General features: G+C 48.7%; 1 protein-coding gene across 1 annotated transcript in view; it reads right to left on the bottom strand.

The window, feature by feature from the left end:
- Nucleotides 1-374: 374 nt before the first annotated feature.
- LOC144115584 (uncharacterized) overlaps nt 375-25,140 on the bottom strand; it is a 60,693-nt gene continuing 35,927 nt past the window's right edge. Inside the window, exons 6-8 of the mRNA XM_077650007.1 lie at nt 3,940-4,297; nt 1,846-1,987; nt 375-858 (exon numbers count right to left, since the gene is read on the bottom strand). Coding sequence (XP_077506133.1) covers nt 549-858; nt 1,846-1,987; nt 3,940-4,297 — 810 coding nt within the window. The 3' untranslated portion in view covers nt 375-548. The remainder of the gene's footprint in view (nt 859-1,845; nt 1,988-3,939; nt 4,298-25,140) is intronic.

The raw sequence follows: 25,140 nt of genomic DNA, 5'->3' as shown, positions 1-25,140 counted from the left end.
TGAGATGAGCTACCTTGGCACGCTGACGAAAGCTAGAGTTCGACATGACGTAGAATATAGCGCAAATAAACACGAAAGACAGCTTGACGCAGACTAGCGCTTGTCTGCGTCGTCATTTCTGTCTGTCGTGTTTTATTTGCGCTGCATTTTAATCATGAACGTTCACCAACTCGCCCAACTTTCGGCTTTACTTATACTTTACAATCGCTTGCTTTCGAAGTATCGAGCTTGTTTATTCCTCGCTGAGGGCAACTGACTGTGCACTCTCGGTTGCACTCAGCTGTCAGTCCTCGAATCTCACCAAGTAGCTCACTTCACTCCATTCTGGTTTGTAATGTGTTGAAAGCAAATGCTGTAGTGATGAGACATACGCGTGCAACTCAACAGCCAATGTATTTTCATTCCTAGTCAAACAAAAACAAAAAAGGTGCAGGTTTCTGCCGGCTGATGAGTGGGTGCTCGCTGAAGCCGGCTTCTTTCTCGTCCTCCGTAATGTGCATTGCTTAGGGTTCTCCGAGCGCGGCCTCTCCGATGTTGTCGCCAAACTCCTAGTTGTGCAGTGTCTCCAGCATCTTCATCCTGGCGATGCTTCGTTCGCGGGGCACAAGTCTCTTGAGGTGCGCCGCCAAGCTGAGGCAGAAGAACTCCTCGGGGTCCGAGGAGAGCTCCTGCGCCGCCGCGCCCCCTGCCGCCAGGCGATCCGGCATCACGGCAGCCGGCCGCATGGCCAGAGGCCAGGGCTGAGGTGGTGCTGCTGCCGCAGCCACCGCTGCCTCGCGCGTTTCGGCGTCTTCGCCGGGCTGCTCCTGTTTGACTTCCACATCGGCCGGGGCCGCCGCGTTCAGCGTCGAGCGCCTCCTGCGAGGGAAAAGGGAAAGAGGCGTGGCAGCGAGGGTGTATGAGGCACTCAAACTCGGGCTGACAGAGTGCGGTGTTATAGTGGCTTTTACCCCGTAACCGCTAACTTCCGAGTTCGCCCGTTGGCCAATCTAATTTCCTTCCGCCAGCCGCCCACAGCTTATGCTCATTTACGGCGGTTCTGTGCACTGTGCTGAGACGCCTCGTGAAAAGCCTGAGACGCCTCGTGAATTATTATTATTAATTTTCCCAGACACAGACCCCCTGGGTCCGCGAAATGGACATGCCGTACGCAGTGGGTTGCGTGCCACCCAGCATCGCGGCGATCTAGTGCGAGTCGCGCAGCTTTGTGCGGACGGTAAAGCATGGCAAAACCGGGCGCTCGCTTAAGTAGCCGCTGGGCCACGTCGCAGTCACGCGAGGTTGTGCTTGTGACGCGAAGGCGGGCAGGTGTCTTCCTGTAATAATAATAATGATAATAAATGGTTTTGGCAGAAAAGAAATGAATCAGTATCTGTCTCATATATCGCTGCACGCCTGAACCGCGCCGTAAGGGAAGGGATAAAGGAGGGAGTGAAAGTCCGGCCCCAGTAGAGTATCTGTTACGGGTCCAATTGGACTTATTTTTGGAAATGTGGCGGAGAGTTTGAAGGATGCTTCACTCCCGCCATCGGTTGGCCCGGTATTCCACTACCTCCGGGATCGGCCTTGTCTTTAGCGCGTCTTTACTATCCTGTCTTTCTATCCCATCTTTCAACTCCCCTACTATCTGCACGAGGTAGCGATTGTGGCTCGGCTAGAGTCATTGAGCAGGCCTGTGCACTTTCCTTTTCTCTCTAACTGGCAACAACAGACAGACACGGAGTGAAGGAAGAAAGGAAGAAAGAGGTGCCGTAGTGAAGGGCTCCGGAATAATTTCGACCGGAGCCCTCCACTACGGCACCTATTTCCTCCTTTCTTCTTTCACGCTCTGTACACCACACTCACGTTCGCGGCCTCAGGAAGTCATCGAGGAAGCCGAGATCACGCTCCAGCACGCTCCACTGCCCGTTGGCGCCGGCGCGCCGGCGCTTCTTGCGCTTGAGGTACGTGTCCCGGAGGGTGCGCCACCGGGTCTGGCACTCCTCCACTGCGCCAGGGAACGCGCGGTTTGGGGGGAAAACAACCATGCCTTTGTCGCCTTCAGGGGCACCCCACGATTAGTATATAGCTTTCGTTAAAACAGAAACCGCTCTTCCAGCGCCCCGTCACTCTTGGTATAAGTATAAATGACAGTGCATCGTCGTGAGGGGTATGTATAGTCTCATGCAACTTGTCTGCAGTGCAGCTCCGCCCACATTTACAACCGATGCGCAAAATTCCTCCACGACAAAACCGTAGTCAGTTGTTAACACTTCTCACATAAACAAGAAGCTAATCGCAAAAAAGTTGTAAGCTCTAGAATTTTCATACCTGGCTGGTTTAATAAAGTCAAACATAAAAAAAACTGATTCGTTTACTTTTGTGGCTGGCAAGTGGTACTCCGAGATATGTGATACAGGCGTAATTTCCTTTCCTTGAAACCATTTTTATTTCATTTCATTTTCTTTCGCTTACGGGCGCCGTTCGGGTGTCCACCGAGATATGTGAGAAAATTATTAATAGTACTACTACTACTACTGATAATAATAATATTTAGATTTTGTGGAAAGTATATGGCGCAGTATCTGGAAGAAAGAGGTGCCGTATTGGAGGGCTCCGGAATAATTTCGACCACCTGGGGGTCTTTAATGTGCACTGACAACGCACAGCACACGGGCGTCTTAGCCTTCTGCCTCCATAAAAACGAAGCCACCGCGGTCGGGTCCAAATTCGGGGACTCCGGATCAGGAGATGAGCGTTCTAACCACTGAGCCACCGCGGCGGGTGAGAAAATTGGGTAATTATTTTTTTGGAAAAGGAAATGATACAGTATCTCTCACATATTGGCGGACCCCTAAACCGCCGTAAGGGAAAGGATAAAGGAGGGACTAAGAGAATGAAGGAAAAAAGCTTCCGTAGTTGAGGGCTCGGAAATAATTTCTACCATATTCAGAGAAACGCGGCCGCCGCACCGAGGTTCGATCCTGCGTTCTGGTGTTAAGCACACTAACGCCGTAACCGGGTATTTGGTTATGGCATATTGGGAGGCCGACGGCGAAATCGGTGCCTTTTAAGAGGGTGCTGCCTCACATATCTATAGCTGTAAGAAAATCGAACGCAAATGAAAGAAAATAACGAACGTTACGTTATCCTGAGAGTAAGTAGCCTAGGCCCGGCACGTAGCCAGTAATTTTTTCGGGAGGGCCCAAGGGACTCCTTACAGGGCCCTGCCTCAAGAACGGAAAGGAGGGGGTGGAGGTGCTTGACATTGAGGAGTTGCTCGGGCCCCCCAACCCCCACGGACACGTGCCTGGCCTAGGCCTTTTAGTACCCCAGCCACCGTCGGCTGATTAATTGCGACGACGGGCAGTCGTGAGAGGAAAGGCTTCCGGCACAGTACTGGACGCGGCAGCAAAATACTAATATCGCTTCGAGAGAGCCAGCAGTCTTCGAGGTACAGACCTGACGTGGCAGCAGAAGGTTTAGACCAGATACAGCAGATCGTGGATCTAAGGCACCGTCAACTAGGACGCCTGTCGACAACGGACCAGAGACCATGCAATTCCACGCGGCAGCTTGTCGCGAAGACACTCCGGCTATGAGCCCGCAATCATCGGTACGACACTCGTTCCCGGCACAGCATTCTCATTGACGAGAACAGGTGAAACGCGCGCTCATCCAAAAGACACGTCCTTCTATAGGCACCATCAGCTGTGCCATCAGCACGCCAAAGGAGCCTAGGGAAGCTGAAAAAGGCTCACGGCAATACGTAAAAGGAGGCCGATTCCGCATCGTACGGTGCCAGCGACTCCGTATAAGACGCGGTCCACACCAAGTGTCTGCGACGAAGCCAGCTGCGAGGTTGCAGTGCACCTCCGCGGAGACGTACGCGTTCGAGACCGGAGCGCGAGGCCGGCGGTGTGTGCGGGCAACGCAACGTGCAAAGAGGCCGCGTCTCACCGGTCACATCCAGTGCGGCGGCGATTTCCATCCAGGCGGCCTCCCGGTAGCCGGCCTCCTTGTGCAGCTTGGACTGCTGGTCCCAGAGCTGCGTGTGCTTGTTCACCTCCTGGACGAGCTTCTCGTTGAAGGAGGCCATTGCGCGGACCCGATGGAACGGAGCACTGATCGTCGTCGTCGGGATCGGGCTTCGGAGCCGCGTGCCACCGTCTTCCTCGTCTTTCCGGCGGTGACTGACAGAGCGCTCTGCCCACCACAGCGCCACCACGAGCTGCCGCGGGAACCGCACGTGCACAGGCACCGCCAGCATGCGCTCGCAGCGCCGCCATGCTGACTTCTTTCTCTGCGATGTTCGTTGCTGCGGGTCGTGCGGAAGGCCCAATCCAAGTTTGTTTGTTTTTTTCTCTGTACTGCGGACATGTAAATTATCGTTTATAGGAGTTTAACTAGAGTTCCCGGTCGAGTTCCCGGGTTCGAGCCCGACCGCGGCGGCTGCGTTTTTATGGAGGCAAAAAGCTAAGGCGCCCATGTGCTGTGCGATGTCAGTGCACGTTAAAGATCCGCAGGTGGTCGAAATTATTCCGGAGCCCTCCACTGCTGCACCTCATTTTTCCTTACTTCGTTCACTCCCTCCTTTATCCCGTCACTTACGGCGTGGTTCAGATGTCCAACGATAGATGACACTGCGCCCTTTCCTTTCCAAAAAACAATTTATTATTATTGCTCCTTGCTAAGGGAAACTGACTGTGCACGCTCGGTTGCACTCGACTATCAGTCCTGTAAGTCACCAAGTAGTAGTAGTAGTAGAAAACATTTATTCCAAAAAGGTAGGATAGACAGGCGAAAATACAGATTTTGGGTGGAGTCCTTATTTCAGGACCCCAATGTCCACCGCAGTTGCTCTTGCTTGGGATATCAGCTTTCGCTGCGTCGCCAAGTCAGAGCTGAGCAGGGCAGACTCCCACTGTTCCTCGGAGTGATGTTTGTCTAGTTCGGGGGCTTGGGATCGGAGCAGCCCCATGTTACATATGTTGTTGGAATTTCGCCACACCAGGGGCAGATGCTGTCATATCTGTCTGGAAAGATGATGTGGTACTTGTGTAGGTTAGGAAAGGTGTAGCACACTTCAGTCGTTACTGGCTTAGAGTGTGTTGAAAGCAAATGCTATATTGATGAGACATGCGCGTGCCACCCAACAGACAATGTATTTTCATTCCTAGTAAAAAAAACAAAAAGAAAGCTACAAGTTTCTGCCGGCTGATGATGGGGGTGCTCGCTGAAGCCACCTTCTTTCTTGTCCTCCGCAAAACCGTGCACCGTCTACGGTTCTCCGAGCGCGGCCTCTCCGATGTTCTCGCCAAACTCCAAGTCGTGAAGTGTCTGCTGCATCTTCATCCTGGCCATGTGTCGTTCGCGGGGCAGGAGTCGCTTGAGGTCCGCCGCTAGGCTGAGGCAAAAGAGTTCCTCGGGGTCCGAAGAGCACTCCTGCGCCGCCGCGCCCCCCGCCGCCAGGTGGTGCGGCAGAACGGCAGCCGGCCGCATGGCCACAGGGCAGGGTTGAGCTGGTGCTGCTGGCGCCACCGCCACAGCCGCTGCCTCAGCCGCCGCAGCCTCACGCATTTCGTCGTCTTCGTCAGGCTGCTCGCGTTCGACTGCGACCTCGGCCGGAGAAACCGCCCGGGCCGCCCCGTTCAGCGCCCAGCGCCTCCTGCGAGGAAGAGACGTGGCAGAGAGGATGTAGCAGGCACTCAAACTCGGGCTGGCAGAGTGCGGTGTTAAAGCGGCTTTTACCCCTTAACTGCTACCTTCCGAGTTCGCCCGCTGGCCGATCTAACTTCTTCCGCTACTAGCTCGCCGCCCATGCGCATTTACGGCGGTTCTGCGCACTGTGCTAAGACGGCTCGTGAAAAGCAGTCCACGTTCAGAACCCGACCGCGGCGGCTGCGTTTTTATGGAGGAAAAACGCTAAGGCGCCCATGTGCTGTGCGATGTCAGTGCACGTTAAAGATCCCCAGGTGGTCGAAATTATTGCGGAGCCCTCCACTACGGCACCTCTTCTTCCTTTCATCTTTCACTCCCTCCTTTATCCCTTCTCTTACGGCGCGGTTCAGGTGTCCAACGATATATGAGACAGATACTGCGCCATTTCCTTTCCCCCCAAAAAAACCAATTATTATTATTATTATTCAGAATGGTTTGGAAAAAAGTGAACTCCCGAGATCCCTTATGGCCTTCTGTATGCTCGTTGGCCGCATGGCGAGCGAATGTTTTTTTTTCTTTAGTTATGGTTTTCGTTTTTCGATTTTACGCGCCGATGGTAATGACTCCTCCACTTCGTCGTCACCACCACCTTAATCGGCGCAGACCTGTCCACTGCAAGGTAAAGACGTCTTCCATTCATCTGCAATCAACCGTGCAGCCCCGCTATGTCCCCTACAGTTCCTGACCTCGTCTGCCCACCCGACTACTCCTCGCCGCCCCTTGTTTACTTCCTCCCGTAATCAACTCTGTTGTCTGTGCTCCCCGTTACATCGTGAACACGTCCAGTTCTCTTGCAAGAATGACGGAGGACTGCATTTATTCACACAGCGGTGGTGCGCGAGCGGGAGCTGACAGTTCGCGGCCTGATGTTAGCGGAATCTCAGAGGAAACCCTCTCACAGTGTCGTTTCCATAAAAAAGGCTCCCATTCGAATCCTATAGTACATCCAAGCTACCCCGAACATCAACCGCACAACAGGAAACATCCCCCCAGTATGATGCACAGGGACTTCGCTCTGCAACTCAAAGAAGAAAAGTCTCCAATGGCCGCCTGCCCACAGTGCAATAACATGACTCACAGCCTTAACCTCCTTCCTCCTCCACGCCTTTCACATCACAGCTTTCGTTCTTTTGATCTCCTCCCCTCCATTCATCCTTAAAGACGCCAGCTAGTGCCCCCAGCCACCCCCAATGAAGGAGCCGAGCCGGCTTCGAAATGTTGGGTTTCAAATTAGTTTTTGGTTGAAGATGTGCAGACTTTATTATAAGCCGTTTCCATTTAGCATGTGGCCCACTTAGCGTCAAAAGAAAGGATAAAAAATATTCCACCTCAAAATGTGCTGCCATATACGATGGTCGCGAGAGACGCAAGACATTGCTGGTTGGAAATGAAAGGGAGCTAATGACGACGTGTACTATCGTGTACACAAGTGTCCACCGCACGCCAGCGCCGGCTCAAGTGGGCATTGGTACTGCGTCACCTCGAGACACTGGTGTCGACACCGCACATGATGCGTCCATTTGTGGTGCAAAGAATGGTTGCCCTTGATCCCGAAGCACGAAACGTTACTTATGTGATGGTATACGCTCTTTGTGAAGCCTTAGCAGAATAGACGGACGGTGTGGTGCAGGCTGGCTTGTCGACTACTCTTCGTCAGCATCGCTTTTCGGACCAGGCGAAAGGAAAGCAGCGCGACTGCTCCCAGACGCAGACGCCCTCGGTCCGCGAAATGGACATGGCGTACGCAGTCGCTTGTGTGCCACCCAGCAACGCGGCGATCTAGTGCGAGTCTGAGCGAGTCGCGCTTCGTGCAGCTTTGTGCGGACAGTAAAGCCTGGTAAAACCGGGCGCTCGCTTAAATGGCCGCTGAGACACGTCGCAGTCGCGCGAGGTTGTGCTTGTGACGCGAAGGCGGGCAGGTGTCGTCCTGTCTTATTATTATTATTATTATTTAATAATATTATTAATAGTAATAATAATAATAATAATAATAATAGGTTTTGGCGGAAAGGAAATGAATCAGTATCTGTCTCATATATCGCTGCACGCCTGAACCGCGCCGTAAGGCAAGGGATAAAGGAGGGAGTGAAAGAAGAAAGGAAGAGGTGCCGTAGTGAAGGGCTCCGTAATAATTTCGACCGGAGCCTTCCACTACGGCACCTATTTTCTCCTTTTTCTTTGACGCCCTGTACACAACACCCACGTTCGCGGCCTCAGGAAGTGATCGAGGAAGCCGAGCTCCCGGTCCAGTACGCTCCACTGCCCCTTGGGGTCGATGCGTCGGCGCTTCTTGCGCTTGAGGTAAGCGTCCCGGATGGTGCGCCACCGGGTCTGGCACTCCTCCACAGCGCCAGGGAACGCACGGTTTGCGGTCAAAACAACCGTGCCTTTGTCGCGGTTAGGGGCACCCCACGGTTAGTACATCCCTTTTGTGACAACAGAAACCGCTCTTCCAGCGCGTCGTCACTCTTGGTATAAGTATAAATGACAGTGCATCGTCGTGAGCGGTATGTATAGTCTCATCAAACTTCTCCGCAGTGAAGCTCCGCCCACATTTACAACCGGTGCACAGAATTCCTCCACGACAAAAACGTAGTCCGTTGTTAACACTTCTCTTGTCGCGTAAGCGAGAAGCTAATCACGCGAAAAAAAAGTTATAACCTTTAGAATTTTCCTACCTGGCTTTGATGAAGCCAAACATTAAAAATCTGTTTTCGTTTACTTTTGTGCCTGGCTTGTGAAGTAATACAGTACTCCGAGATACTGGCGTAATTTCCTTTCCTTGCATGGCCAGATTCTGGTTCATCCGCTCCTAGTTCACAACGCCGCCACCACGGGCCGTATGAAGTTGAGCTCCTCCTCCTTCTCTTACATTCTTCCTCCCGGTTTGAGAGAGAGACGCTAGTAAGCTTCGCCCATTGTCCGCTTTGTGTGTCCTCCCCTCAAGCCAAGCTCCTCGGGAGGGGGGCACCCTTCGCGTTTCTGTTTTTTTTTCCACCCAGCGTGTTCGAAACGGGCTGACTGTGCGGCTCCCCTAGTCTGTTCCTTTACTGCGGTGCAAGAAAAGAAAGAAGTCGGGTTGGCGTTGAAGCGGTGTACACGCCCCGTCTTTGTCCGACTTTGAGGGGCCATTTGTCAAAAACTACTGGCGGTATATATGCACATCACACAAGATATGGCTAAACGTTCCAGAATTGTGCCAAGGCCCAGCTATCACTCAGTGAGTCCAGAGCATAATGCGTGGAATAGAATTTTTTTAGCGCTGCACCCAACTTTTCCCCGTGGGACGGTCTGTGTCTTCATGGTAAATGGTGTTTTGCTGTACAGAAAATCTGATGACTGGTGACAGAACAGAACGAGCGGCCGTATAAGCATCAGTAAGAACCTTGTGTTGCGCATTTGTTTACACGTCAGTGTTTTTATTTTTTCGAAAGAGGTTGCAGTTATAACCTGACTCACCATAATTGTCAAGTTTTTTCGCAACGGGGAAAAAAATTACGGACAACAATTAAGTCTACTGACGAGCTGTGAAGGAGAAAGCTTGCAGCGTGGTGTTCGGCTGCGGCGATGGCGTGCTGCTCTAATGCAATGGCCAGCCAAGCTGATCAGTTCACGCCGCCCGAATGGAAGTTGATGAAGGCGACGATACCCAAACCCAGCTCGAGCCCCTGTGCTTCCTTTTTTCGAGTTGAGTTGAGTTGTCGACAGAAGGACGAAAGGAAAAGCACGGGCTTGCTTACTGGCTCAACGCGGAGCCACGCCCAGCTGCCTGCGTGCTGATAGTAGGAGGTGAAAGATGGGAGCAAAGAGACAGAAGAAAAGCGCGCGCAATAGCCCGTAGGCCACGGGCCAATCCCGGAGGCAGTGCAATACCGGGCTGACCTGTGCCAGAGTGCGTTACGCCAAGCACTCCGCCATACTTTCAAAAATATGCGTAACACCCAAGCCTCAAGGGCCCATATGAGATATTAAGCCAGGTATGTGAATGGCATCCCCCTTCGAAAGCGGACCGGGGATTGAGCCACACCCGAATACTCAATCCTGTGCTTCCTTGCTATCGCTCCCCTTTATATTTCTCCTCGATATCATTTCCCTTTCTCCTCCGCCGGCTGCAGCTCGGGTGGTTAAGATATTAGATAGCAATTGCCACGGCCGGCAACATTATTTTCCTTCACTTTTGATGCGAAAGCTTCACTATGCTACCTCGTAACGATTTCGCGGTGCTTACGGTTTTGACCTTCAAGTGGGCCAGAGGTCAGTCCTCTCACGGCGTGGTTCGAGCGTCCACCGATATATGTGAGACAGTTGCTGCGCCATTTCCTTTCCTCAAAACCAATTTTAGAAACTAACCTTGAAAGTAAAAATTGAAATTTGGTTTTTTGAGAAAGGAAATGGCGCAATATCTGTCTTTCATATCGGCTGACACCTGAACCGCGCCGTAAAGGGAAAATGGAGGGAGTGAAAAAAAAGAAGAAAAAGGTGCCGTAGTGGAGGGTTCTGGAATAATTTAGACCACCTGGGGATGTTTAGCGTGCACTGACATCGCGCCCTATCCACTGAGCCAATGCGGCGGGTTCCCTTCGTGGGTGCGGAACCCACTTCGGAAAGTATTTTATTTACGAAACTTAATTTTTCTTTTTCTGATTAAGTCACGTGGTTTTTCCAAACCTCTGGGGAGGACAACGCCTGATTTTCCTCCTTATGAGCTGCTATGCTTTCGCAAAAATGAAAATATGCTGCCTTCTACATACGAACGGCGCTGATCATTTTACCTAGGCTGCTTGCACACAACATGTGTTTCCTGCATTTATTTATACACAAGTATGGTGACAGGTTGCTCAGCGTACAAATTATTGAATAATACCATTTAAACGTGTAACCATTTCCGGGATGCGCTTGTATAGGAATTGTACCTGCATGCACGTGACTTTCTGGCGCCCTAGTTCACTGCCTTTTTCTGCATGTGTGTGTGTGTGTGTGTTGGGCTGAGTGTGTGGGTGTGCGCGCGCGCGCCACGGTAGAGTCCATTGCATGCAGTGGCGCAAAAACGCGGAGCTCCCACTTGGCTTGTCGCAAGTTTGGCTTGGTTAGGAGGGCGAGGGCCGGCTCAGGATGTGAAGCTTTTAAGTTCCATGGCTGATCACCGGCCTGTCTTATGACGTAGGAATAATGTAAACAGGAAATTCGAGAATGTAACATGCAACCAGATCCCTCGGGTTTTTTTTTTCATCACATTACTCCGCTTGAACATGTCCAGATATCGAGAACCACACGCTCGAGACAACACAGGCTCTTTGCGCGCGTGGTTTTCTTCCACCGGCCTTGAGGAAACGCGCGCGCCCATTTTCATACGACAGTAATTCATGTCCCCATAAAAAAAAGACATGCTATGCTTGATGAATCGTTTATCTTCAAGACAGTCACGTTTCCATGCCCGCCCCCCAAGTCGCCACGTGCTCGTCGGCCATGGCGGCCTCGTCGACGGCGACGTGCGCAAGCAGTCATATCGGAAAAGAGCGGGCTTTCTGCGCACCTATTCGCTCGCGTCAGCCGCCGCCTCATCAACCGTCGCCGGATGACGTGCGAAAATTATCTGGTAGGTCCACATTGGTAAAGGCGCTCACCATCGGGTGAAAATCGCCGGCCTCACGCCGTAAAAACGCCTCATGCATCCCGGCATTAAACGCTGTGGCTGAGCGGGGTTAAGATACTAGATTACGATACCTGGTGACATGACCAAGCGCCGTCACATGTCCGAGATGGGAGGTGCACTAGCGGGTGGCTGTTGGCTGGTTATACGGTCGAGTGCTCATTGCTCGCCGGGCTAAATGTTACGTCATGAGACCATGCGAAATAGCCTGAAATTTCGAATACAAAATATGCAGAGGACACCAAGCCGCAGAAAAGACCTGTTAATGCTATAGCATCATACCAACAAGGCGGAGCTAAGTGTTCCCCAAATTTCTTAATTTCAGCGCGATTTCTTTTCTTTGTTCAAAAGTACTGCTCATAGTGCTGCCGCAATGAGGAGTTGTGTAGTCAAGTCATCAATGTTGTACTTTGCGATCGTTATGGAGCGCTTGGATTTTGATGTAGGCGAAATGCTAGTGGTCCGTGTACTGTTCGATTTCAGTGCATGTTAAAGAACCTCAGCTGGTCGAAATTATTCCGGAGCCCTCCCCTACGGCACCTCTTTCTTCCTTTCTTCTTTCACTCCCCCCTTTATCCCTTCCCTTACGGCGCGGTTCAGGTGTCCGCCGATATGCGAGACAGATACTGCGCCATTTCCTTTCCCCAAAACAGCAAAGCGTGCTTGTGGCCTCGAGCGCGTTTGGTTCGCAACCTAGTGGTTGTGTCGAATTCTGCCTAAGCCTCTTATCTTCTTTAATCGAAACGATGACCCCACACTGAATTTCCGTGACAATCCTTCCACACAAACCAAATTCACAGTGATTGCACACGCATGTAAGCTCTACGCTTGTCATGCTGTAGGAATTAAAAAAAAGTTACCAACAAGCTCTACAGACCGCCCTGAATTGTGTAATCAGGACATGCAAACAAACACTAAACGTAACATGGACCGAGGTGCTTAAAGAAATGGCTTGGGAAGGTTGTTGCTTACCGTTTTGGCAATGACTCTCTCGAGCAGGTGGTACATCAAAACTTCAGCAGAAGAAAGTCAATGGACGCAGGGAACTGGCTAACCAGATGCAGCTGATGACAGACAGTAGCGAGACAGCCAGGTCCTGAGGAGCTTAAAGGATGCGGGAGACGAGGGCAAGGTGTATGGGGGGCGATGGCGGTTACATGGAACTGGCTAAGGGAAAATCTTCCTTCATTGGCACCGCCGAAGATGCAAGGGATCTAAATCTAGCTCAGAACGATCTCCCATGGCTCCGGACCCTGGTTTTAAAGACCTAGAAACCCGGCCCACCTCTTGCATTGCCCAATCAACAGCAAACTAACCCATCATTGGTTTACAAACTTCATGGCACGCCCTCCAATTTCGGCAAGGTTCAAACCCTCTCCCTGAAATACACAGCACATCTAAATTGCTATAAGAAAATGTAATTCCGGGAATGAACCCTCGAAATGCTTGGGCCAACAGGTTTACGTGCCACGCCCAATTCTTCCACAGTATTACTCAAACTCTCTCCCTTAAAAGGTAAAAAGAGAAACATGAAAAAACATCAAAACATTCCCATGCGGCTCCCAGCTTTACGCCAATTACCGATATTCAACCGATCGCTACCGCTGCGAGTAGTAGACTACTCGTCTTCGGGACGACTGTTGACAGGCGTCCCCGCAAAATCTGGAAAGAGGCGCCAGCCTGTCGTTGCTGCCTCTGAACACGCTTCAGCGTTTCGTTAAGCAGGCCCGCTTCTCGGGACCCGTTGGTATGCCCCATCCTCTGACTTCGACGCCATCGCGGCTTGGACGCGGGGTCTGCTTGCCGCGTCCGCGCTGACCATGCGCTATGCTACGCTATCACTGCGGTGGTTTCCTTAGACGGGCGAAGGGGGGCGGGCGGTTTCGGGAAAACGTCTTGGCTCCTTTCCTCTGGCTCGGTCTTTGCCTTCGCCGGTCTACGCCCGCTTGCCTCGCCATGCACGCTTCCTGCTGACGGGGATTAACAGGGAAATCGCCGCATCTCGGCGCCGGGTTGTCGACAAACCCTCGGATGGTTCGAACCTCGGCTTTTTAAGCCCTCGTGTTGAAGACATCCGGGTCAGTGGCTGCAAACCATGGATGTAAGAAGCGGGAAGTGTCCCCAGGGAGCGATTAACATTCTTACCTGTCTGTTTGATGTGCCACGACTCAAGTAGAAGCCTCCTGTGCGGGTTAGCTTCGGTTTCCAGTACATTAGTGCCGTCAACGTCCATTCGGTGGTCGCATGCCTCGCAGTGTTCGGCCGCAGCGCTGCGGTCACGGTTCATTTGTCGGACGTCCGCTTTGTGTTGCCTCATTATTTCGGCGAAGTTCTTCGTTTCCCCTATGTACGATTCCGGGAAGACCGAGCAGGACATTTGGTATACAACCTCTTGGGCCCTTTCTTTTGGGTGACGGCCGTTTGGGGGGGGGGGGGAGAAGGCGTCCGATGGTGGTAGTCGTAAAGCCACTCAATAGACTGTGCGTTGTTAGCACCCTTCTTTACCGAGAATGCGTGCCAGCGTCTCGCTCACGCCTTTCACGTATGGAATGCAAAACGTTTCCACTTCTGGCGTGTGTTTCTTCCATGCACATGCACATGTGTTCGCCCCGGCTAAACCATTCTTATTTTCTGAGAATTGAAAATTGTCCACCCACCCCTTCCACCAATGCAGACACCTTTGCTGCGCCTTCGAAGCTGATTTCCCGGACTTGGCCGAATCACCTTTGACTAGGGAACAGTAACACCGTTAGTGCGTGCCTTTCAGTGTCACTTTGTACAGCGCCCAGAAAAAAGCCTAAGCCTGTCCTAGCACAGAAATCCTTCAGTGGTTTTGAAAGCCGCAGTCGTGATAACGTTTGCCGTAAATGAGAGGTTTTTTTTAGTTTTAAATGTCTTTCATTGTGCCGCAGCCAAATTTGCGTTGGTTTTTGTCTTTTGCTAACCGATAGTATGTCTGTGTATTTTCAAACAACTATATTGACGGGATCATAGCATGCAGCGTGCCCTTGCCATCCGCACTTTCGTACGCGCTGTTTTTGTGAAGATGTTTAGGATCACCAAATAATTCTACACATGCTGGAAATATATCTTCCAGTCCTACAGCATCGCCATCGTGGAGAGACATGCTGCAGCGAAGACTACACCACACACATGCAGCACCAACTTCCTTTTATTACAAGAGTGCCGTATAGACATTAGGCTTTTCCATAAAAATCATGGGAGTCATGGACGATTAACAGAAAATCAACTGCTCAGCAGATACAAATCAACATAAAGACAAACTTTCGGTTAAAGTTATGCACACATGAGAAGACCCGTAACCGTCACAGCTAAGTACACTTAGCCTGTGAATATGCAGCATTAATAAGACAAAAAGAAATAGTTACGAACAATAAACGACTCAAACAAAGCATGCTCCTAGCAAACGCCCGGGAAGATGCCCGGCGCGCCAAAGAAAAGCGCGGTGATAAAGTAGAAGCTTCAAGGCACAGCCGTGCCATAAGACTAAGAGAAACGCGCAATAACAAATACCAAGCCCAAATAATGCATAAAATAGAACCGAAGCGGAAAACGTAAGAACCAAAAAACGTTACTGGTTACATGTCTTTCTGGTCGGTGCTTACGGTTTAGTATACGCGTACATTCCTACTAAATCTGAAAGAAGCGAAAAACGCTTTCTTTTATTGGTTTCCTTCCCAGTACCCCCCTGTGATCAAAACGGTTACTATGAACTATTTCAATATATTTAAATGGCTTGCTTGCTGATGCTAACTGGAGATGTAATTCTTCCCCAAGGGCCTACCACCCGCTCCGAGTCTTCACTCTTACAGATGAAATCATTTCAACTGCAACAGGTAATTTTAGTCGGCTCTTGATCAAATAAAATTCACGTCATGATAACATAGTTTTCCTTGACTCTCTTAGTCGAAACATTCCTGCAAGAAACTCAAATATACTTAAAGCTCTAATAATTTGTTTTTCCATTTTTCCGCTGAACACATTCAGGTTGTCAGGGCTCAGATGCAACCACGTCCTAATGAACTACGCTCAGTAATAGGTAAATTATAGAACTTTAAAATAAGAAAAATGTCACCGCTACGTCAGCAGTTCATTTCGATAGCATCATACGTGACAACTCATCCGCGAATCGTTCAGCTCGAAAAGAAACTAACTTCGCTTGCTTCGTTTTCAGCCTCGTCAAAACTAGATTTAGAACAAGCCTCGTTACACCTAGCCTCGTTACAACTAGGAATACAGCATATATATCTATCGTTCATAAGGATCAGGGAATTAAGGTACGTTGTTAGGAGAGCGTGAGGGGCGATGGCCGCTCAGACCATCCGCTTCTTTTTTTTCACCACCGCCAGCAGCATGCTCTATCAATGCAGCTCTAATCATTCATGCTATAGATACGTTCTCACCTCAAGTCGTAGCCATGCCCGGTACGCGAATTTCTACAAATGCTTTCTTTGAGCTGTCCTTCGGGCTGTCTAAAATTATTCCATCGGCAGCTATAAGTGCGCAAGCACTAATCCGGAGGTTGAGAGCCTAGAAAAATCATCTCTTGCCTATGTATGTCCACTCCGTCCCGAGCATAGAAAAAAAGAGGCAGAAATGGCAATCACAAATATCCACGAATGGGAGTCGAACCCGCGGAGACGCGAACAAAGGCATTTTTTATTGCAGCACTGAGGCTTCAATTTTGGATTTCGACGTGGCCTCTTTGTATGTCTGAAATTTACTTGACCTGAAATAAAATAATCGAAAATGTTTTACGGCCGCGAGTGAGTTCCGAACCCGAGGCGGCGAGAACGCATACGTTTTGCTGGTTACTGCGTTAAGCGTGGCCCGCATGGAGCGTTTTTCCGGGCGATTCGCTGGCGTCGGCGGCAGCGGAGCGCTTTTTTGCCGCCGTCGACTGCCACACCGCCGCAGCCGAACATTCTGCGTCATAAAATACCAGTCTCTTGCGCTGTATTTTGGATATCGTCGTCTTCATCAGCTGCATCTATGCGCAACGGAACCGAACACTGAAACAGCACTGAAAACCGAAGTGCTAGCACTCCTAGTTGCAACTGGCGTAACCAGGCTAACTCGTCCGAAATTGATTTTGGTGGCACTGTCTACCTGTGCCATGCGCTGTGCTTTTAACCAGGCTGGTGGAATTCCTTAGTTTGGCGGAAGGCAGTAAAGAATCTTCTGCAGAAATTCTGATGTCTTTTTGGGGAAATTTTTGTCAGCGAGAGGAGAAACCCTTTGCCATGACTGACACATTAGCGGTTGTAAGTTTTTTTTTGTGACAGCCTGGAGGCAAGAGTGCGTCCATGACCTTTCCGGGCCGTTTTCGCAGAGGCGCCGACTATGTCGTGCAGCTCGTGCTTCGCACCATAGGGAACAGAAACATAGCGCATCCAAAAAGCAACCATGGACTGCGCTCCACGATTCGAGGAAAAGTAAAAGGAGAAAAAACAAGAAAGGCAGGCAAAGGCACAGCAGGAGATCCCTCCCCACTGTAGTTTTCTTCCACCCTGTTACCACCCTGCTACCGGCTGCACGTGTAGCTCTTGAAAAAGAATTTCTCCGTACCTATGCACCTGCTCAAATCATCCTTGGCCCTTTCCGTTACCACCTCTCCACGTTCTTCATCCGTTTGATGCTGCGTGTTGTGCGTCTTGTTCCCGTAGCCTTTTTGGGAGGAACAGTGCTGAAAATTGTGCCCTAAGGGTAGGGTGGAATTCAAGCAAGTTTTGGTTAAGACGATTCCCAATTCTTGCATATTTCTTTTAAAATCAGCGACAATAGCAATGACACATCGCTTTGAGCATGCGGCTCGAGGACGGTGTGTGATTCGTTCCGCAGTGTCGCCGTGTACCCACTGATTTCCAATGGGTAGAAATTTTCTCGAAGCCTAGCGCTTGGTTTCTTTGGGTTGAAGTGCTCGGAAAATGGTCTTCCACCTAACATTGTGTTGAAGAAAACACTTCAACCCATTGCGCTTGGTGCGAGGTTGCCTGTGCGCCATTAAAACTCATCATCAGCAAAAGAAAACATTTCTAGGCAATGGATACCCAAGATTCTTCACTCGATGTATCATCTAAAACTGAAAAGGATGCAACGAAAACAACTCGATATGCTTATGCTAAGGACACGCTGGTGGCAAAAACGCATATGCAGTTAGTACATAAAGGGTGTCTGCGAAACCTTGGCCAGTGTTCTCAGAAAGGAAGGGATGCAAACTACACACAAGCCGGACATCATTATCGGAGGCCTCCTGTGCCACTTCAAAGACAGTCATCCCACCCCAAAAAAGGCCTAGAGGCGCCAACTCGAATGGCCCTTCCTGGGCGTACGCGCTCAGCGTCCGCGCTCTTAGCGTAAGCCGAAACCGGTCTGCGCATGCGCACTGCAGGAGACGCCAGCAAGCCTAGGTGAGGCGTCCGTGCTAGATGTCGGCATCAGCGCGCGGGCGCTCGTGTACGCGTTGGAAGGGGGGTCCGGTTTATAACAATGGAAGGATCGCCGGGCTCTCGGTGGCTCTTTTCTTCATGGCTTGAAGCTATTTCAGGTTCCCCGAACTTTTCTTCGCGTTTAAGTTGTTCTTTCATCGCCCCCCAACCCCTTCTCTCCACGGCTTGAAATTCTCTCCATCCGCTCGACAGGGGAAGGGAGCCAGCACCAGGAACATGGAGATGCATGGCACATTTAAAAGTCGCGGGATCGTTCCGTGGAGACGGCTCCCTCTTCTGACTCCCGCGGTTTGTGCGCTTAAAAAGCCGCGCTAACTCCCCGGGAGTCACACATCCAAGAAGTAGTAGTTTGCCAACAGCTTCAGAGGCAACAACAACTGACGAGAATACAAAAAGGAAGCTAAAAAGGTTGCCGGCCCAGCGATTGCTATCTAATCACTCAAGCACTGGAACTGCAACCGGTGGAATTAAAAGCAAAGAGAGAGGATAGCGAAAAGTAGATAGGAGAGTGGCAGAAAAAAAAAACGAGGGTAGGTTGGAACTTATGCAAAAAAAAAAATATATGTTCGCGCCACTCGTGCGAAAGTGCTTATGGGTATTGTTGCACATATTCGCAACACGGTAAATTCACTGCATATTCAGGGCCGCGAGCATGCAGCGTCCTGTCGCTAATGAATCGCGCTAGCGGCGCATTGCACAAACGGTTTGGGTGGAGCGCCGAGTCACCGTATTGGAGAAAACCAGTAATCTTTTAAACATCGTGTTATCCGACAATAACTTCTGCTCATTTCTTAGCAGATTTAAATTATAATCAAGAACATTTAACTAGAGTTTGACTCTTGATTGCTGCTCTGGGTAACGGCGTAGTTACTGGCTTGCCGAACTGATGGCACACTCTTCAGAATAGTTCCCAGCATGCCACTCTATGAAGTCTTCGTTAGCGGTTCATCCTTCACGTACATCTTTGACAGAATTGCCGAAACTAGCATCGATTACAGCAATGGTAAACCCCTTCTCGACGGCGAACGATCGAATCGTGAGAAGCACTTTACCAACCTAGACAAAAATGTGAACTACCACACTACTAATTGTTACATTGGACAAATAACCTACTGGCATAAAACGCAGCATCAGGTTTGCCGCCTCTTATGTGCAACACATGCAACATTCACTTCAACGCATCCTTGCTACACTTGCACCACATCGACAAAAGATTGGAACAGCTTTCTGCTATTGAGGCTAATAACATGAGTGTTGAAATGTAGACATTAAGACACGATTTTACAATTTTGAATGCACAGTGCAAGAACCATATACAAGTATCGGTGAGTGAGCTCTAAGTATGAGCGTCCGGGAATTACAAATTTCACTGCTTGAACGAAAGTACCTAGAAGCTTCATTGCTTTGCACTGTTATTGCGTACGCAATTCCACTATCACCTATGCCGGTGTGGTCACTGTACGCGCTTAATGAAAAATGTACCTGTCAAACAAAAGAGTCTTCTTATAATTTCATCTATATACCTCATAGAAGGCACACGCTTTCTTGTAGCATTTTATGTAGCAGCCCATGGCCATAGCCTCCCTCCGATGGGGGCACTTTTGATAAAACTGCGCATTCGTACGGCAGGCTCAACCTCCCAAAGCAACCTACCAAAGCAGGGACACTGTAGCAGGGCACGGCCGGAATCGAGCCGCCTCCGCTACTCGAGCCCGGCCGCGAGCAGGGACGTGTGCCTTTCCAACGCACCGAGGGCGCCACACGTTTCATGAAAAAGCTGATGATGCATGATCAATAGTGAAATAGCGCAGGAAGACTTTTACGCCATTGAAATGTAAAATACCTTATACTTCCTTAAAGGTAGGACATTACCCTACGTGAAGCTGCTAGAGCTTGTCGATATATTTTAAAATAGGGCTGTAGTGAGCGATAAATTGAAGTCAAGTGGGGTATTTTTCAGGACCTCGCCATAGGCTCCATGCTGTCATAGATCATTGCTCATGGCAAACGCAATATGTAAGCTACATCGATGAAACTCGACTAAATGAAACTTTAAGATGCATTTAACATCTAGGCGAGAGAGCTAATTTCTAACTGTTATGCGCGATGAAATATCAATTTTTATTTTTCGTCGCCATTGAGTTACGCGCCGCCGCGCCGCCGGCTGTCGCGAGATGGCGCGACCGGTTTTACGAGGCGCATGGTCCAGAATCCTGGGGATGTGAGCCCTTGTTTCATTTGCTCAGACTATTGTTGAAGCTCCAGTTTCACAGCACCAAAGGCGAATCTTCAAATTTCTTCATGTCGTGCAGAAACTGCCGGTTCTTTTTAACTCTTTACCGTCACATAACCAACTAATCTGTTCTGACTCATCTTTCCTTCTGCACTAGCCGCACAAGTACTGTTGTGCCTCAGTTAGCTCATGCCACTGCATTTCAAGATTGATTTTTGTTTTTGCCAGTAAAGGCTGGAATGGCCTTCCACCTCACAAGGCTTACTAGCCTCTTGTCCTTTTAGCTGGTCACTGCAGAAATCCACCCAGTAAATGATGATGTTCTTCCACTGATCAAAGTGATTTCCCCAAGGTAGAGAATATTTGCAATAAGGGAGTAAATACTCATTAATGTCCACCCAAGTGCAGTCATAAGGTCACAAAGAAGAGGTACAAAGCTTTTCTTTGTAGCTGTATGGCTGTGCTTGGATGCTAATGGTTGATTACTTCTACACACAGCTGACCACTCATGTATTGTCATTTAGTACTATTTAGGTATAATAAATGCTAAAATAAATTGTTCTAATGAAGTGCTTAGTCGCTTGCTCAGCTTGGCAAGCCAATGCAATGTTCTCTTACGTGTAAGAATTTTCCTCACAATCTATTTCAAGTAATATTGGGGCACATTTACACAATACTTTTGTCGGATGGCATACAGTTGCATTTACGCTAACTTGCACACTGTGCACAAGCTATAGTTCTAGCCAACTGAACCTGTGCACTCAAAAGCTAAGCATGCATTATTGTGCCTATCTGTGTCAGATTTCTCTTGTTTTCTCTCTTATCGTCTCTTCAGCTAAGCAACACACCGCCTTCATAACATGGCTCAGTGAGAATGCTACGAATGCATGTTTATGCATGTGACTTTTATATATTCAGGATATTGTTAACAAGGCTGTTGGTTCATCTTGAACACAAAAGCCGTCAACTTCAATTTGCAGCAAGGAAACACCAGTAAAGACAGAAGTCATCACTGCTTTTCTGTTTTTTTTTCGGCTTTCTTCGGCCTAGCTTCAAATTGGTCTTTTCCAAGTTTCTGATGCCTATCCATGCCTCAATTAATTTTTTTCTTTGAAAACCAGACTGGCAGTGAAATAGGTATATTTTGCTGAAAATGTTGACAGTCGGCAACTAATAGCACACTCTTTTTAAAATTCAACACATGTTGAGTTGTATAAGCATCAGTTAACAGTAAGCAATGCTCACTTTTGCTAGCTAGATTGTGAACTGATCACCTTTACATTCAATCAGTCTACATTTTACTAATGAGTGAAAATAACTCTTAAACATTGCTTTAAAGTTGTATCAGAGAACATACGCATATATGCCTGTCACATACTTAAATGGCTCAATTTTTATTTCATTTTATTGTGCAACATCATAGACCTCATACTGGAAACCCAAGTTTACAAATTCTTCTTGAGATGTTGGTGTTTGCTCGAGATAAGCAGATTATAGGGTCATTGTATCCTGTTTCCCTGACTGTACAAAGTATTCTTTCCCAGCCTAAGCCAGGAGCCATTGCATTGTAACCCTCCAAATTGGTTCTTGCATTTCCTCTACCTGTAATCCACTTTACTGGCTCCCACATCTCATTATGTTTATAGTAATAGAAAGACATGTGTAGACTTTTATGCAATACAAAGGCACCCACATTGTTCTCCACTCACAGCGACATTTGAGAATGCTTTGGAGTTGAACAGAGTATATGCCAGCTTATTTTGTACATGGCAACAATGACATGGCCTTCAGCAGAACTTCCCATACTTGTTTTGAATGCTGTAGTCTGACTTGTGCAACGGCAATATCACCTCATGAAGGTATGCTAAAGGACTACCTGATGGCCCGCTGTCTCTGTGGAGAACAAAGCGCCTTGCACTACAACCAAGTGATGCATGTCTAAGCCCCTTTGCAGCCGCACAGTGCTATTCCTATTTTGGCTTTAATAATGGACTGATAAACAACAAAAATAAGTCACTATTGTTACATTGCCACTGTTCTCTAAAATGTAGAACTGCTTTAATTAGAACTGATTTTACCTGTTCCAAACAACTGGAAAAGTAATAATTTCTCATGTGCATTTGCATTTGTGTTTGACAGCTGTGTGCTAAAATGTGAATTTTTAATGCATACACAATTCAGACACACACACAACTTATATATTGAGTAGATAAGCATGTCTTTTGCATTAGCAGTCAGCTGGCTGTAGGTAGTTGGGGGTGGGGGTGGGGGTTACATATTAAAATGACAACAACTGTGCAAAAGACAGGCCAACAGTCGGCCGATTCGGTCTGCCAAAACCATGTCATCGTGATGTCTGGCTCTATGTCACACTGCGTCGACGAAAACAGTCGGCCGACTGCCGGCGTCGGCGCCACGTCTCCCACAAGGCGGCAGTTTCCGATGGTTCGCCAACCCCCATGTCACACTAGCGAGACGTGTGAGACCTCCCGCCGACTTGGCCCTTTCTCGTCCTCACTCTTCTTTTGTCATTTCCTGCTATGCGAAATTCATGGGCCGGGTCGCTTCATTTTTAACTCTATTAAATAAATCCCACCATAGTAAAACAAACTATTAACACTCATGATTATATGAACCTATATTGAGTGCAGCCCAGTACTGAGCGGCACTTATTGCTGGGTCAGAAAGGCATGGCTCAAAAAATAAATCCAGTCGCTCGCGGGTAAACAAGACGGGAGAGTTTATTTAAAACTAAAATAAGAAAAAGAAAAATTCGCGACCACGCGGATTCGAACTAGAAACCTCTGCAATGCCAAGCTACTGCTATACCCACGACACCATGGAGAACAGAGCACTTCGTTGTTTTCAGAGGTGCTGATAAGAAACACTGAGCAGTGTGACGCGACAGACGTAAAAAGCAGGCGACCCATGAGCGAAAACTCGGCCGGCGCGCTGCACCAGTCGCTGCTTGCGAATTGCAGCCCCACTGCAAGCAGGGACACACAGAGCAGCAACCATCGCTGCGCCGCTCGACTCAAGCACTCGAGCTCAAAGCGTACGCTTTGCCACTCACTCGCAGCGGTATGATTACTGCTTGGCTTGGTGTTTGAAGTTCTCACCATAAAAGACAAAATAGAAATATTATCAGAAAGACCGCCTGCTATATACGAGCAGCGACAAAGCATGCTTGCGCTAGTAGCGACATTTCGGCAACGGCACCGCCTGCGGTCGCGCCAGGCGACGAACTGCGCTGCTGCCTGGCGCAGCACACGACGCTTCGCGAGTAGCTTGCGCTCTAATATCTCTTAATATCGCTTTGCTGTTAACAGTATAATCTTACCATAAACTAAAATTATGGTCAATTTCCGCGACACCTTCGGCTGCGGAGCCGGCGGACCGCTGCGGGCGACAGGCGAGCCGGACCGCAACGGCGGGCCAGCGGCAGCTTGCGAGGTGATTCTGGCGAGAAATTTTGCTCGTATCAGAGTTGTTGCTTTTACCAGCAACTCGGTGTTGATCAACGATCCTCAGGAATGATACATTTGGCACATTTCTCTGTCTCAGCGTTTATTGCTTACGTCAAAAACAATCTTAAGTTGATTTTTATTACGGCGGCGGACGGGATCCACACTGTAAAAAAATTCCGTACCTATAACGTAGACTATGTACGTTTTAAATACAGAACCACTTCTGCTTTCAATGAAACGTAGGGAATGACCGTATATTCAGTCCAGTATTGAAGGAAACGTCCGTGTTCCTCTGTAGTCGTTGCAGGGAAAAATACTAAACATTCAATTTAAGGGATCAAAACTTAACACGACAGGACGGTTGACCCCATCGACTATGTGCTGCACCAACCGCACTAATAACTTGCTTAAAGGCAGCAAAAACAGAAGATGCTTATGATGTGCCGCCACTTTTACACGATGAACTGCTGGCCCGCGGACTATAGGCATCACATGACGTCCGATTTTTTATTTGTCTGGTTTACTCTTAGCCAACAATGTCCGCAAACTAGCATGGCGAACGACCGTGAGCATGTCTAATGTGATTAACACAATGAAGAGCCGAGGAAGGGTGATAACGCATTACGTTGCTTCAAGGTTGAGTGATTGGTACAAATTGTTAGCAACGTTAAATAACAAAGGTCTTAATTTGCTATAATGTTAAAAGCTGACTTGATGAAAATATTTTTTGCTACATTGCTAGCCACATGATAGAGTAACATTTAATAAAAATGTTACTGCAACATTTGCTTCCTGTGAGAAATGCTGCGTAATGAGGTCAACTGTTAGAAAACATTTAGACACAGACAATGGTTGGACAACTTCTCCAAAGTGAAACTGAACACCAGCTGAAAGTACATTGCAAACATGATGAAAGTGCACAAGTTGAAAGCTGAATTTCCATCTGGCATTTGGTAAGGAAATAAAAAACTGAGTAAACCAAAAGCATGGGCAAACAAATCTGTGAATGCAGTGCAATGTAGCAGTTACATCTTTGCTACACAACCATTAATCAAAAACACCAACTCCTTCATGGATAACAAAAGCACCAACACAACAACATATTGCTCAATGCAATGTTTAATTTAGTAGGTACCTATTGCCGCCCATTCATGCCTGCTCTTCCTGCAGATAAATGAAACGCCACCGAAAAGCAGCGAGCAGCCATAATTGCTGCAGTGACAAGGAGGATGTGCACCATCGATGCTGTTCCCCCATCCTGAGTAGGAAATAATAGCAGTTTTTTCTGGAAATACTCTGAAAGCACGAATTTTCTATCCATCGTTTACTTAGCTTCCACTGACACGACCCATTGTGTACTCGGTACCTTTGACAAACAAGGGGCCAGCCGATAGGCACACAAGACTGTAGAACCTTGCTAACTTGCAAAAAATCAATGCACAGAAAGAAAAAGCTGACAAAAAAATGAGGAATTCCTTATTTGCCCTTTTTATACAATACTAAGAATGTGGCTAAGATATGGCATGAACATTGTTTTTTTCTGTTCACTTACAAACTTTCCAGCCTGTGCTAGCATATTACTGTGATGTAAATAATGAAGCATGCCAGCACTGTACAATA

Source organism: Amblyomma americanum, chromosome 1, assembly GCF_052857255.1.
Source record: "Amblyomma americanum isolate KBUSLIRL-KWMA chromosome 1, ASM5285725v1, whole genome shotgun sequence".
Classification (NCBI taxonomy): Eukaryota; Metazoa; Arthropoda; class Arachnida; order Ixodida; family Ixodidae; genus Amblyomma; species Amblyomma americanum.
This window is presented reverse-complemented; position numbering and strand designations above follow the sequence as displayed.